Below are 14,866 nucleotides of genomic sequence, written 5' to 3' on the forward strand. Positions count from 1 at the left end.
GCAGATGAGCAGGAATCAATTATGTTATTTTGGTGAAATAAAAAGAACATTGATATGTACAACATGAGGACGACATGAGGACAACATGAGGACAACATGAGGACAACATGAGGACAACATGAGGACAAAGGACAACATGGGGACAACATGGGGACAACATGAGGACGACATGAGGGCGACATGAGGACGACATGAAGACAACATGAGGACGACATGAGGACGACATGAGGACGACATGAGGGCGACATGAGGACAACATGAGGACGACATGAGGACAACATGAGGACAACATGAGGACATGAGGACGACATGAGGACAACATGAGGACAATATGAGGACGACATGAGGACGACATGAGGGCGACATGAGGACAACATGAAGACAACATGAAGACAACATGGGGACAACATGAGGGTTCAAAATTGACCCGTTGTCCTACATCAATGTTCTTTTTAACTACCCAATTGTAAGTGTGTGTGTGTGTGTGTGTGTGTGTGTGTGTGTGTGTGTGTGTGTTGTGTGTGTGTGTGTGTGTGCGTGTGCGTTTGTGTGTGTGTGTGCGTGTGTGTGTGTGTTTGTGTGTGTGTGCGTGTGTGCGTGGTGTGTGTGCGTTTGTGTGTGTGTGTGCGTTTGTGTGCGTGTGTGTGTGTGTGTGTGTGTTTGTGTGTGTGTGCGTGTGTGCGTGTGTGTGTGTGCGTGTGTGTGTGCGTGTGTGTGTGTGCGTGTGTGTGTGTGTCGGACCCTCAGAGGGAGGAGTTATGAAGATGATGTCATCGTCTTACTTCCTGTATGTTTTCCTTGGCGCGGCAGTCCGACGGCTGCATGACGGCGCCCATCACCGTGGCGTTGCCGCAGACGACCAGCGCCTCGTCAGGGGAGTCGGTGTTGATGCCCACGCGGCCCTGGCACACCACGGAGTCCTGCACCCCCCCGCGCTGCCACATGGCCTCGCCCTCCGTCTCAAACTGACCCGGGTTAGAGGCCTGGGGAGACATCAAAGGGAATATCAAAGGGATTAGTAAAGAGGATTTAAAGGGAATATTAAAGGGAATATTAAAGGGATTATTAAAGGGATTATTAAAGAGGATTTAAAGGGAATGTTAAAGGGAATATTAAAGGGATTATTAAAGGGAATATTAAAGAGGATTTAAAGGGAATATTAAAGGGAATGTTAAAGAGGATTTAAAGGGAATATTAAAGGAATATTAAAGAGGATTTAAAGGGAATATAAAGGGAATATTAAAGAGGATTTAAAGGGAATATTAAAGGGAATATTAAGGGATTATTAAAGGGATTATTAAAGGGAATATTAAAGAGATTATTAAAGGGAATATTAAAGAGATTATTAAGGGAATATTAAAGGGAATATTAAAAGGAATATTAAACGGATTATTAAAGGGAATATTAAAGGGATTATTAAGGGAATATTAAAGAGATTATTAAAGGAATATTAAGAGATTATTAAAGGGAATATTAAAGAAATTATTAAAGGGATTATTAAAGGGAATATTAAAGGGAATATTAAAGAGATTATTAAAGGGAATATTAAAGAGAATATTAAAGGGATTATTAAAGGGATTATTAAAAGGAATATTAAACGGATTATTAAAGGGAATATTAAAGGGATTATTAAAGGGAATATTAAAGAGATTATTAAAGGGAATATTAAAGAGATTATTAAAGGGAATATTAAAGGGATTATTAAAGGGAATATTAAAGAGATTATTAAAGGGAATATTAAAGGGAATATTAAAGAGATTATTAAAGGGAATATTAAAGGAATATTAAAGGGATTATTAAAGGGAATATTAAAGAGATTATTAAAGGGAATATTAAAGGGAATATTAAAGAGATTATTAAAGGGAATATTAAAGGGAATATTAAAGGGATTATTAAAGGGATTATTAAAGGGAATATTAAAGAGATTATTAAAGGGAATATTAAAGAGATTATTAAAGGGAATATTAAAGAGATTATTAAGGGAATATTAAAGGGATTATTAAAGGGAATATTAAGAGATTATTAAAGGGAATATTAAGAGATTATTAAAGGGAATATTAAGGGGTTATTAAAGAGGATTTAAAGGGAATATTAAAAGGAATATTAAACGGATTATTAAAGGGAATATTAAAGGGAATATTAAAGGGATTATTAAAGGGAATATTAAAGAAATTATTAAAGGGATTATTAAAGGGATTATTAAGGGAATATTAAAGGTAATATTAAAGGGATTATTAAAGGGAATATTAAATAGATTATTAAAGGGAATATTAAAGGGAATATCAAAGAGATTATTAAGGGAATATTAAAGAGATATTAAAGGGATTATTAAAGGGATTATTAAAGGGAATATTAAAGGTAATATTAAAGAGAATATTAAAGGGATTATTAAAGGGATTATTAAAGGTAATATTAAAGGGAATATTAAAGGAAATATCAAAGGGATTATTAAAGGGATTATTAAAGGGAATATTAAAGAGATTATTAAAGGGAATATTAAAGGGAATATTAAAGGGAATATTAAAGGGAATATTAAAGAGATTATTAAAGGGAATATTAAAGGGAATATTAAAGGGATAGGAAAAGGATTTAAAGTGATAGTACTGTATAATGACTGTGTGGTTTCTTGGCATCTACTATATATACTACTATATCTATAAACTAATATGTCTATATACTAATCAGGGCTGTAGTCAAGACCACCTTAGTAGAGTCCAAGACAAGTCCAAGACCAGGACTTGTTGAGTCCAAGACAAGACCCAGTACAAAAAGGTTCGAGTCCAAGTCAAGACCGAGTCCAGGACAGAATAAAGGTCTTATGCATGACAGTATCAAGACAATCATTTTGGGTTTTGGGACTCAGTCCAGACCAGAAGCCATATTGGGCAAGACCAGCGGCCGAGACCGAGACCGAGACAAATCCGAGTCGAAATACTAGCGAGTCGGAGACAAGTCCGAGACCATAGAAAAACGATCTTGAGTCCTACAGCCCTGATCATTAGTTCATGGTTTGTACTTGTTACCCTGACGATGATTCTCTCCGACACCAGAGCCGTGAGGAGGAGCATCTCCCCCCCGACCACAGCGGCGTACAGACCGACCACCATCTGGAAATACCTACACACAAACACAGAGTCAGCACCTAGCTCTGAGTAGTGTTCCCGGGTTCGTTCGTTAACCAATCACGCACCTCTGGTCCGGGTTGGGTTTGCCTTTCTTCCTCATGTTGTTGGACGTCGTCTCGCTGAAGTGGAGCCGGCCGAGCGTCACCTTGGTGATTTTGCCGCCGGGTAGACTGACCCTGGGGATGGTGATTCATTGCTTATATCTGGAGTAAAGGTGTGTAATGGGCTACTTATTCTTTCCTGTTCACATCTGACTTAACACACTTCAGGCTGTTGCAGCTGGCTCAGGGGGGAGACTGTGTAAGACCAGGTGGTCCAGCCTGAGATGTCCCATGTGCATGTGCACAATAAAAAAACATTCTGCCTTTTTGTTTTGCTTTCCCCTCCATTGTACCGAACCAATCGGGATGTCTGAACCGAGGTATGAACCAAACCGTGACTTCTGTGTACTGGTCCACCCGTAGTACACACAGTCTCCCAACTACTACCTAGAAGCTAGTGCAATAGGCCATAGCACATTTAGTAATACTTAGTCTGTTATCTACCTGACGGGGTGGAAGGGCTTCTTGCTGCGGTCCGGCTGAGATTGCTCAATAGTCACCTGGTGGCTCGGAGATTCCAGCTGGGAGAAGCGAGACATACAGGTATCACGAAGAAGAAATACTGAACACTGAACCTGCTGGTCATGTTCCCCACAACATTCAGCAGCTTTCCAGATTCTCGAGCAGCCAAAGTGGCTTTTGTAAGATACTAGTAAGTCACCCATTCTTCCCAGATTTAGTTTTGTTGACAGTAGTTTGGCAACACGACTCTAGTGACTCTAGATTCTTGGTCTTCAATAAGCTTCAATGCTGAACTAGGTTAAATATGTCCTGGTCCAAGATCTGCACTGGACCCAAACTGATATGGATCTTTAATTGTGTAATTTATTCAATGTAACAGGGACAATGCACCAAAGAAATTAATAGATGTCTTATGCCAGGTTGTAGTGAATTGCTAATGTCCTCCCGTAGTCCCTGGGCTTGGGAATCATTTAGTTTTGAGAGGAATTTTACAGTTTTTCAGTCAAAGTTCTGGATGAGTTTTTATTGTAGATTGCAAACTGACTTAGTGTAATTTATCTTAACTCACTAATGTCTATGTAACAAAGGGAACAAACACTTCTTTTTCTATATTTTGCTAGTCTTTGAGCGTAGAGAGAAGGGTTGAAGTGTCTCGTACGCACCTTGATCCCAAACACTTTAATCTGGAAGTGGTCAACCTGCTGCGGCCCGCCCTGTGTTCGGACGTATCGGGGCTCTGCAGCCACGCCGATGTGAACCGTGACCTGGAAGTGGTTTTTCTTCTGGCAGACAAAGGCCTCGTCAGCCGCAGAGTAGTTGAAGCCTTTGTCTGTGTCAACGTGGTAGGCCAGCGGAGACCTGGAAAGGCGGGAGCAGGTGCAGGTGCTTGGTGTAAGGATGGAGATATCAGACGTTCTGACCAGAGCAAGATATCTCAACAACTATCGGCCAGATGTGATGTTAAAAACCCAGATTCAGCTGGTTTTATACTCACAGTGTCTGGTAACTGCTGCAGTATAAAGTACTCCAATGTTCCAGCCTATACTGTTCCCACGTTAGCAGCTGGTAGGATCCCAGACCACCTCCACTGTTCCCTGTACTGCTACCTTGAGTCCCGTCTCCTTCACTGCAGGAAGCCTCAATTCCTACTGATGGGTCCTCGGACTCAGATCTCCTCCTCTTTGTCCTCCCTGGGGAGCTGGAGCAGGATTAGACAGATTCAGAGTTCAATCCCTGACTGACACAGTCACCATATTGTCTTTTTATCACCAAAGTTAATTCATAGTTACTTTGTTCATCTGAAAGTTAGTTTTTACCTCATTAGGTTTAGGTATAAATGTGACAGAAAAGGTGATAATTGTCCATAATTTGCTGACCACACAGGATGAGTCTGATTTTCAGGTCTAGGACTCCCTGAGAGTTATCAATGGCACTTGGTTGTGTTGGATGCCGGGGACTTCACCAGAAGAAGGTAGGCGTCTATAGGACAATATAGGACCTCAACAACAATACTTCCTCCTCTACTGCCCATGTTACTTGTGGTGTGCCGCAAGGCTTATTATAAGTTCCACTACAGTCATGCCGATGACACCATGCTGTATGTTTTTATGACACCTGGTGGCAGTGGCACTTGCTCTTATTAAATCGAGATTAATTGGTGGATGTCCAACATGTCCAACTCCTTCCATCTGATCTAAAACAACATTTTCAGTTTGTCAATCAGCAATCAATCTGTAGATAGAAATCTGTGAGTCCTATTGAACTCTGACCTCACATTTAATGGAGGAACAGTCCTGTTTTCTCCATTTGAGAATATATACCCATCTATCTATCTATCTATCTATCTATCTATCTATCTATCTATCTATCTATCTACCTATCTACCTATCTATCTATCTATCTACCTATCTATCTATCTACCTATCTATCTATCTACCTATCTATCTATCTATCTATCTATCTATATAACTATCTACTTATCTACCTATCTACCTATCTATCCATCCATCATCATCCATCCATCCATCCATCCATCCATCCATCTATCTATCATCTATCTATCTATCTATCTATCTATCTATCTATCTATCTATCTATCCATCTATCTAATGTTGCCTTCACTGTCTACTAGGTAATTGCAGAACTGATGTTAAAACTCAACTGACTAGGATTAAGATACGTCTGTGAACTTCTGTCCTATTATCAACTGGACCACAACTTGAGGTCCTCTGGAGTCTGTTCGGCTGTTCCTTGGTTACTAGCTAGAGTCCGGATCCAGAGTCTTTGCTAAGGTCTCTGGCTTTGAGGTTCCTTTTCAGAGGAACTCAGGCTGCTACTTCAAGGTCCTTCTTATGACATATTTGTTCAGCCAGGCATAGTGTAAAAAAGGACAAAATGGCGACAAAAGCCACAAATCTGACCATGCTGGAGGTGTGTTTACCAGGTGTTTAGCGTGGCGGTGTAGCCCAGAAGACAGGCTGAAGGGGGCGTGGCTACATCTGAGACCAGGACCGGACCAGTGCAGGGTGTTACAAAGCTGTTTGAAGGGTGCAGTGGCGGGGAAGGTGGTGTAGGGGGGGTGTAAACCTGCGAGCAGCTCTCTGGATTCAGGTAGCGTGTGTCTTCAGGTGAGCGGTGTGGGGGTCGTTGCAGGGGGGTACGGGGACCAGGTGCGGTCCCAGACTGGATGTTAATGTTTGTGAGACCCAAACTGTGGAGCTGTTCGTGGGTCAGCGGCTCGTGGTGGGCGAGGGCGGGGCCTCGATCCTTAAAGCAACAGGACGACAAAGGCGCCGGCGGGTGGGATGGCTGGAACACGTCAGGGGGGGTCTGCTGGTTCGACCAATAAGGTGGCTTGTGTTGGTAGTCTGCCAAATAAGAGAAGTACGGTATATTTAACGGAACAGGTTCACGTCTCTCTGCTTGCAAAGGCATAAAGAAATACATTTTTGTGAAGATTTTGTGTGTAGTTAAACTTTAGCAAACTTTAGTGCGTGAATTTGAGCTGCTGAGCTTTAGGAAAAGACAAAGCTATCAATTATTAAAACTATCAAATGATTACAATATTTAATCTTGATTAATCGCATTAATTTCATAGTAACTCACAATTAATCGCACATTGTTATCTATTCTAAATGTTCCTCAATTAGTTTTTTATTGAAAACAACATTGGCATAAAATCTACTGTAGTGTTCTATATGTACATACATGTATAGTGTGAAAATGAACACTACAGCAGGCTGTATATATGTATATATGTGTACTGTACTGTGTACCGTAGTGTTCATTTTCACACTAACATTCACACTTTGAGCAAATAACATCTCACACTGAATCTTATCGGCGTCCATTTTGTTGTCTCGCGCTCGCCATCCACTCAAAACGTAACGTTCCGACTCTTTGGCCGGCTCGCGAGCCCAAACGGCGTCTCTACGTCGTGCCTGTTGTTGTGTTTCCGGTCTAGCTAGATCTGGTGGGTGTTGTAGTTTTTTCTAACGTCACTAGATGTTGCAACAGCATGGGAAAAAAAAAAACTAAAAAAGAAAACTAAAAAAAAGTTTGCTAGGACAGAAACAACTTTAATGTCGCAACAACAACACTGACACCGTTAAAATGGGTTTAACTGACAGCACTAATTAAAACCCTTAAATGTAGTGTTTTAAGCTGTGAACCATACCTGGAATCTGTGCAGGTGAACAAACCTCTGAGATTGAGTCAGGAGGAGAATCAGGGAGCATGCTGGGAAAACAAACAAACACATCGATAGTGTTGGGGGGTATCTGGTAACCCAGTGGTTTTTAGTCGGCAGCTTGCAAACTGGATCAGTGGGGTCAAGGGGGTGGGGGGGGGCTCTCCTCTCCAAGCGTAGCTCCCATGGCGCCATTTTAATGCTATCAAGCCATCACCTGCCGTTAGCATCCCATTGACTCCCATTCGTTTTGGCGCCACTTTGACAGCGAATAACTTTACATCTGAAGCGTTTAAAGACTCTATTTGTCCGTTGTTTCTTTCTAAAGAAACACGACAATGTATAAAAGGCTCCGTTACCTTGTAGATAACGTTATGGCTCCGTAGCAGACGTTTTTATAAAAATAGGCTAACAAATCACCGTATAGTACAGTATGTTAATGTTAACTAGCATGTTAATTAGCAGTAATTAGCCTGTGCCTATGTTAATGTTAACTAGCATGTTAGATAGCAGTAATTAGCCTGTGCCTATGTTAATGTTAACTAGCATGTTAGTTAGCAGTAATTAGCCTGTGCCTATGTTAATGTTAACTAGCATGTTAGATAGCAGTAATTAGCCTGTGCCTATGTTAATGTTAACTAGCATGTTAGTTAGCAGTAATTAGCCTGTGCCTATGTTAATGTCAACTAGCGTGTTAGTTAGCAGTAATTAGCCTGAGCCTATGTTAATGTCAACTAGCGTGTTAGTCAGCAGTAATTAGCCTGTGCCTATGTTAATGTTAACTAGCATGTCAGTTAGCAGTAATTAGCCTGTGCCTATATTAATGTTAACTAGCATGTTAGTTAGCAGTAATTAGCCTGTGCCTATGTTAATGTTCACTAGCATGGTAGTTAGCAGTAATTAGCCTGTGCCTATGTTAATGTTAACTAGCATGTTAGTTAGCAGTAATTAGCCTGTGTCTATGTTAATGTTAACTAGCATGTTAGTTAGCAGTAATTAGCCTGAGCCTATGTTAATGTCAACTAGCATGTCAGTTAGCAGTAATTAGCCTGTGCCTATATTAATGTTAACTAGCATGTTAGTTAGCAGTAATTAGCCTGTGTCTATGTTAATGTTAACTAGCATGTTAGTTAGCAGTAATTAGCCTGTGCCTATGTTAATGTTAACTAGCATGTTAGTTAGCAGTAATTAGCTTGTACCTATGTTATCTCCTAACATATACCTACCTCTCCGTCTCTTCCAGAGCAACGGGACCAGTTGGTCCATTTCTTTATTTGTCTATGCTCCCAGTAATAATGAAGGTGGTATCTGTGAAAATGCTTTCTAGAAAATGTTGGGTTGTTGGTCGCAATTCTAATTCCATAAAAAGCTTTTTATCCATGTTATCACACTGTATTTACAACCTTCACTCAGCTGATAACCAACCAGGTCAATGCCATCTGTGTGTGTGTTACATAACAAACAGGCTGTGTTTCCATGAATGAGGATGTAAGACTCCCCTGTTGTGGTACTATACACACATTTTACTACATACTAACTTCCCTCTTTAATGTTGTAAAACATAATGACATTAAAAGCTATATGTGTATTAGACTTTGTAGGATCATTACTGAGCAAATTAATATAAAATCAAATGTTCCAGGAGAGTTATTGAGCTGGTTTCATGTGAGTGTGACTCTTACAAGCTGTTGGGGTCCATGTCGTTGCTGAGGTACTGCTCCAGGATGCTGGTATCCACGGCAACGGTACTGTCCAACACGCCACTGACATCCTGACCTGAGGGTACACACACACACACACACCACACACACACACACACACACACACACACACACACAAACACACACACACACACAGACACACACACACGTTATTGGAAAACCAACGGTACTTCTTTGTCAGACACTTGTTTATCTCATCTTATCTTATCTCATCCTAACAAGGCGAGTCGAGTAGGCACCATGCAGTGGAAAAACACCATGATAGAAAATTCTGCTGGACCCCCCCCAAGGTTCAAAAGAACTTCTTGTATGAAACAAGGTACCACCTCCAGGACAACTTGAATCTCCTTAAGGATCCCTTTCTCCATCCTGAGGACCAGCATGGCCTTCCTTAGGGGTCCTGGAGACTCTGTAAGGACCAGCATGGCCTTCCTTAGGGGTCCTGGAGACTCTGTAAGGATCACTTGAACCTCTTCAAGGTCCCATAAAACTTCCTTCTACTCATCGACCCCTGGACTCAGACCCCCTGACCCCATCAGAGGTTAGAGCACTGGTCTAGTAAACCAGGGGTCGTGAGTTCAAATCTCGCTAGGGCCAAATTAACCATGAACTTCCCTTAAAGTATCAGTTTTGGTTTTTTTGGGTGGCAGTAGCTCAGCCCAAAGGGAGCTGGGTTGGGAACAAGAAGGTTGCTGGTTCAAGTCCCGGTACGGACCACAGTGTAGATTGGTAGCTGGAGAGATGCATCTTCACATCCTGGGCACTGCTGGGTGCCCTTGAGCAAGGCACCGCACCTGCCCCACCAACTGCTCAGGGCACTGGCAGCCTACCAAATTTATAATATACCACCCTTGGGACCACTTCCAGGACAACTTGAATCCCCTATCTCCATCCTAAGGACCAGCACGGCCTTCCTTAGGGGTCCTGGAAACTCTGTAAGGACCAGCATGGCCTTCCTTAGGGGTCCTGGAGACTCTGTAAGGACCAGCATGGCCTTCCTTGGGGGTCCTGGAGACTCTGTAAGGACCAGCACGGCCTTCCTTGGGGGTCCTGGAGACTCTGTAAGGACCAGCACGGCCTTCCTTGGGGGTCCTGGAGACTCTGTAAGGACCAGCACGGCCTTCCTTGGGGTCCTGGAGACTCTGTAAGGACCAGCACGGCCTTCCTTGGGGGTCCTGGAGACTCTGTAAGGACCAGCACGGCCTTCCTTGGGGGTCCTGGAGACTCTGTAAGGACCAGCACGGCCTTCCTTGGGGGTCCTGGAGACTCTGTAAGGACCACTTGAACCACTTCCAGGACCAGTAACTTTTCCCAAAGGTCTTTTTCACTTTTTACCATGTAATGTTGATTTAATTCTGCGTTGTTTTGGACGTTTTTGTTGTTTTTGTCACTTTTTTGCTATAAAATGCTACAAATTAAGTAAAACACCCAAATGTAATGAACATAGTGAACTGATCAGTTATTCAACTTGTGAGGAGCGTTGTTGTTATTATTATTACTGTTATTATTGTTACCTTTATACTGTCTTTTATTCTCTCTATATTGTATTTTTCTTGCTGAAAACTGATGCTGGAAATTTCAATTTCCTTGCAGGAGTCATCCCAAAAAGATTAATAACGATAATAATAAGTCTTGTATGGAACCATCAACAAAACTTATTTTACAATTTGTTTGAAGGAAACACACATTTCTGATTTAGAAATCTTTTGAAAATGGAACAACAGGAGGGTCAATCTCCTTAAGAAGTCATTGAATCAACCTGTACTTTACGATTTTAAGTCAGGTCCTTCTGTCTGAAAATAGGAAATTAATCTCACATGTTTATTTATGAAATTTATTTGATTAGGACAATGCACATTTATGTAACTTCACCAGTGTTAGTCAACTGGCTATTTTTCAACCCAGCATGCATGCCTCTTACGGTGGGAGGAAACCCACGCAAACACAAAGGGGGGAACATACAAACTCCACACAGAAAGGCCCGGAACGACCTGGATTTGAACCAACAACCTTCTTGCTGTGAGGCAGAAGTGCTAACTCCTTAGCCACCGTGCTAGCATCATGACAACCAGACTCTCTGCAATAAGCAGACCACACGCAGGTGCTCACCGCTGAAGAACTGCTGCAGCGCCTCGTTCTCTCCCAGCACCTGGAGCGGCGGCCGGGCCGCGCCGGGCTCCATGCTGCCCAGCAGGGGGGGGGGGGGGCTGGAGCTGGGCAGTCAGAGGGACCGGGAGGGCCCCCCCTGGAGCTGGACCTGCAGGGTTGACACAGTCAGGAACTACATTAATGCAAATTTAAAGAGAACTTACAAATACTGTCAATGGGGCCCATGCCTTCATTTAAACCGGGGGTTGCATGTCGTATCATGCTAAGCTAACCTTAGTATGTGCAGTAGTAAGGGGCGGTTAGCGTTAGCATTATCATTAGCATGTGGGCTTGCATCAATGCACACGTGGTTTTATCGTTTAATTTCAGTTCAGTTAAGTACTGGTCGAAAGACTAGTAATCCTGGTTGGATAAATACAACACATAGATAGTTCATTTCAAGTCACTTGTTTTAGTTTCATTCACCTGTTAAACACCTGGCAAACAGGAAGCGTCACCACGTGTGTCGCCACGCACACGCAACAGACAGGCTCACACCACGCAACAGACACGCTCACACCACGCAACAGACACGCTCACACCACGCAACAGACACGCAACAGACACGCCGCTCACATGCAACAGACACGCAACAGACACGCCGCTCACATGCAACAGACACGCAACAGACACGCTCACACCACGCAACAGACACGCTCACACCACGCAACAGACACGCCGCTCACATGCAACAGACACGCAACAGACACGCCGCTCACATGCAACAGACACGCAACAGACACGCTCACACCACGCAACAGACACGCCGCTCACATGCAACAGACACGCAACAGACACGCCGCTCACATGCAACAGACACGCCGCTCACACCACGCAACAGACACGCAACAGACACGCCGCTCACATGCAACAGACACGCAACAGACACGCAACAGACACGCTCACACCACGCAACAGACACGCTCACACCACGCAACAGACACGCCGCTCACATGCAACAGACACGCAACAGACACGCCGCTCACATGCAACAGACACGCAACAGACACGCCGCTCACACCACGCAACAGACACGCAACAGACACGCCGCTCACATGCAACAGACACGCAACAGACACGCTCACACCACGCAACAGACACGCAACAGACACGCAGCTCACATGCAACAGACACGCAACAGACACGCAACAGACACGCTCACACCACGCAACAGACACGCAACAGACACGCCGCTCACACGCAACAGACACACCACGCAAAAAGCTGTAGGGGGGGCTCTGTAGAGAAACCTGTAGGGGGGCCTCTATAGAGAAACCTGTGGGGGGGCTCTATAGAGAAACCTTTAGGGGGGCTCTATAGAGAAACCTGTAGGGGGGGCTCTGTAGAGAAACCTGTAGGGGGGGCTCTGTAGAGAAACCTTAGGGGGCCTCTATAGAGAAACCTGTAGGGGGGCTCTGTAGAAAAACCTGTAGGGGGGGCTCTATAGAGAAACCTGTAGGGGGGCTCTACAGAGAAACCTGTAGGGGGGGCTCTGTAGAGAAACCTGTAGGGGGGGCTCTGTAGAGAAACCTGTAGGGGGGGCTCTATGAGAAACCTGCAAACAAGAAGCGAGCAAAGAACGAGGAAATGGCCCAAACTGCTCAGCGTCTCTTTAAGCACTTTCGGTTTCGTCAAGTCTTATTTTGAAAGGTGAATTTCTTTTGTTTCATATTTAGCTGTTTTCATTCAGATTTTACTGATGATTCCAAAACTACAACATGCAACACGGGATATTCTCTTCGCTGGGATCATACCTGTTCAGACACACCTGTCTGTCTCTCCAAAATGGCCGTCAGGCCGTGGATCCGTCGGCGGTCTCGGAGCGCGTCCGACAGCCCGTCTTCAGGTCCAGTCCATGTCCCATCAGAGGCCGACGCAGACCTCCCCCAGATGTGTGAGAAGTGGTTTCTGGGGGGTAGATGTGAGACTGAACTCCTTTCAGACTTCAATTCTTCTTCTTCTTGTTGAGTGAGGCGTCTCGGTCCGTCTGAACTTTGAGCTTTGAACAGGAAACAGGTGAAACACAGTCACACACCTGACGCAGGCCTATAACACACCTAGTGTCTGTCTGAGTGTGTGTGTGTGTGTGTGTGTGTGTGTGTGTGTGTGTGTGTGTGTGTAATAAAGCCATAAATCTGGCTGGAACTGCACACAGACACACATTTGTTTCTCTGTACTTGTGAGGACGCTCATTGACGTTCATTCATTCCCAACCTTGTAACCCTGAAACTCAAACCTATAACATATAATATGTAATATATAGTATATAACATATAATATGTCAACATTTTGGGAAGTACTGCATGAAGAGTTAAATGACAGTCATCCAACGTGCAGTACCGGCCTTTAGTCTGCAGGTGGCAGCAACGACTAATTGTTGATAATTGTGGATTTAAATTCATGGATGGTAAGAACAGGTTTCTGTCAAACAACAATAAACAAGAATAATTAGGGAAAAGAGTCTAAAAAAGTGTATCAAGTATGTATATATATATACATATATACATATATATATACATATGTATATATATATATACATATATATACATATATATTTTACTGACAACAGTGTTGAATCTAAAAAAGTAAGAATAATTCCAGATAAATTCAGCTGAGTCTCTGTCTGTCCAGCAGGTCTACAGAACACCCCCCCTACAGGTTTCACTATAGAGCCCCCCCCCCCCCCCCCTACAGGTTTCACTACAGAGCCCCCCCACAGGTTTCTCTATAGAGCCCCCCCCTCCACAGCTCTCTCAAGTCATATAACCATTCCAATGAATCCAAAGGTAAATTAAGCTAAAAACAACATACTTCCCCTTTAATTAAAGGTCGTCTGACTGATGACATCATCATCAGTCATCAATCAGCTGTTGGAGTCGTGTCGTACCCAGTTTGAGGTTTCCGTCATCAGTCACGAGAAATTCGCTTCCGTTAAAGTTTTCATGTGATCGTGACGCATCGTGGATGTTAATAATCTGCAGGAGACCCGTGATTTAACCAGAAGAACAACACGAAGCCGAGGTGAGTCACTCTGAGTCTGAACTAACGCAATCGCACAATTACCCACAGCCAATCAGAGCTTAGCGTTAGCGGTAGTGTTGAAAACGTCAAAAAAGTGACAAAAAGTCAAATGTAAGGGGTCAAAATGTAAGAAAACGTTTAAAAAATGTCGGCTTTTCTACCTCACACATGGGTATCATTTCCACTTGTCTTTTTTTTTTTTCAACGTTTCTGAACCTTTTATCAAAGTTTTTTTCTCACTTTTTTCCGATTCTTATGGAATTTTATGGTCTATTTCTGATATAGAAACTTTTGGAAAATGGATTAAATATGAGCCCAGGACCACAGGAGGGTTAATAGGTTGGTGTTGAAAACGTCAAAAAAGTGACAAACATTGAAAAAAAGCATCAAAAGTGTTGAAAAGAGGGACAAAAACGCTGCTTTTCTAACTCAAACATCAGGTATAATTTCCTATGAATGAGGTTTAATGACCATAAATTCCAAAAATAACTGTAAAACTAAAGTTAAGCCTCGTGTTGTCTTCCCGTAGACCTGAAACTTTTGGGTTTTCCGGGTCAAAATTTGAAAATTGAAACTTTTTTTTTAACGCCTCCAACGTCT

At 43.0% G+C, this 14,866-nt stretch overlaps 1 protein-coding gene across 1 annotated transcript in view; it reads right to left on the reverse strand.

Annotated features, from left to right (window-relative positions):
* myrfl (myelin regulatory factor like) overlaps positions 1–11,355 on the reverse strand; it is a gene marked incomplete at its 3' end in the record, with an annotated part of 26,349 nt that extends 14,994 nt beyond the window's left edge. Inside the window, 10 exon segments of the mRNA XM_032508547.1 lie at positions 783–983; positions 3,024–3,117; positions 3,191–3,301; positions 3,671–3,747; positions 4,351–4,546; positions 4,683–4,886; positions 6,129–6,555; positions 7,365–7,426; positions 9,059–9,152; positions 11,207–11,355. Coding sequence (XP_032364438.1) covers positions 783–983; positions 3,024–3,117; positions 3,191–3,301; positions 3,671–3,747; positions 4,351–4,546; positions 4,683–4,886; positions 6,129–6,555; positions 7,365–7,426; positions 9,059–9,152; positions 11,207–11,279 — 1,539 coding nt within the window.
* Positions 11,356–14,866: the final 3,511 nt, after the last annotated feature.

The sequence above is a fragment of the Etheostoma spectabile genome, unplaced genomic scaffold (genome assembly GCF_008692095.1).
Source record: "Etheostoma spectabile isolate EspeVRDwgs_2016 unplaced genomic scaffold, UIUC_Espe_1.0 scaffold00008259, whole genome shotgun sequence".
Classification (NCBI taxonomy): Eukaryota; Metazoa; Chordata; class Actinopteri; order Perciformes; family Percidae; genus Etheostoma; species Etheostoma spectabile.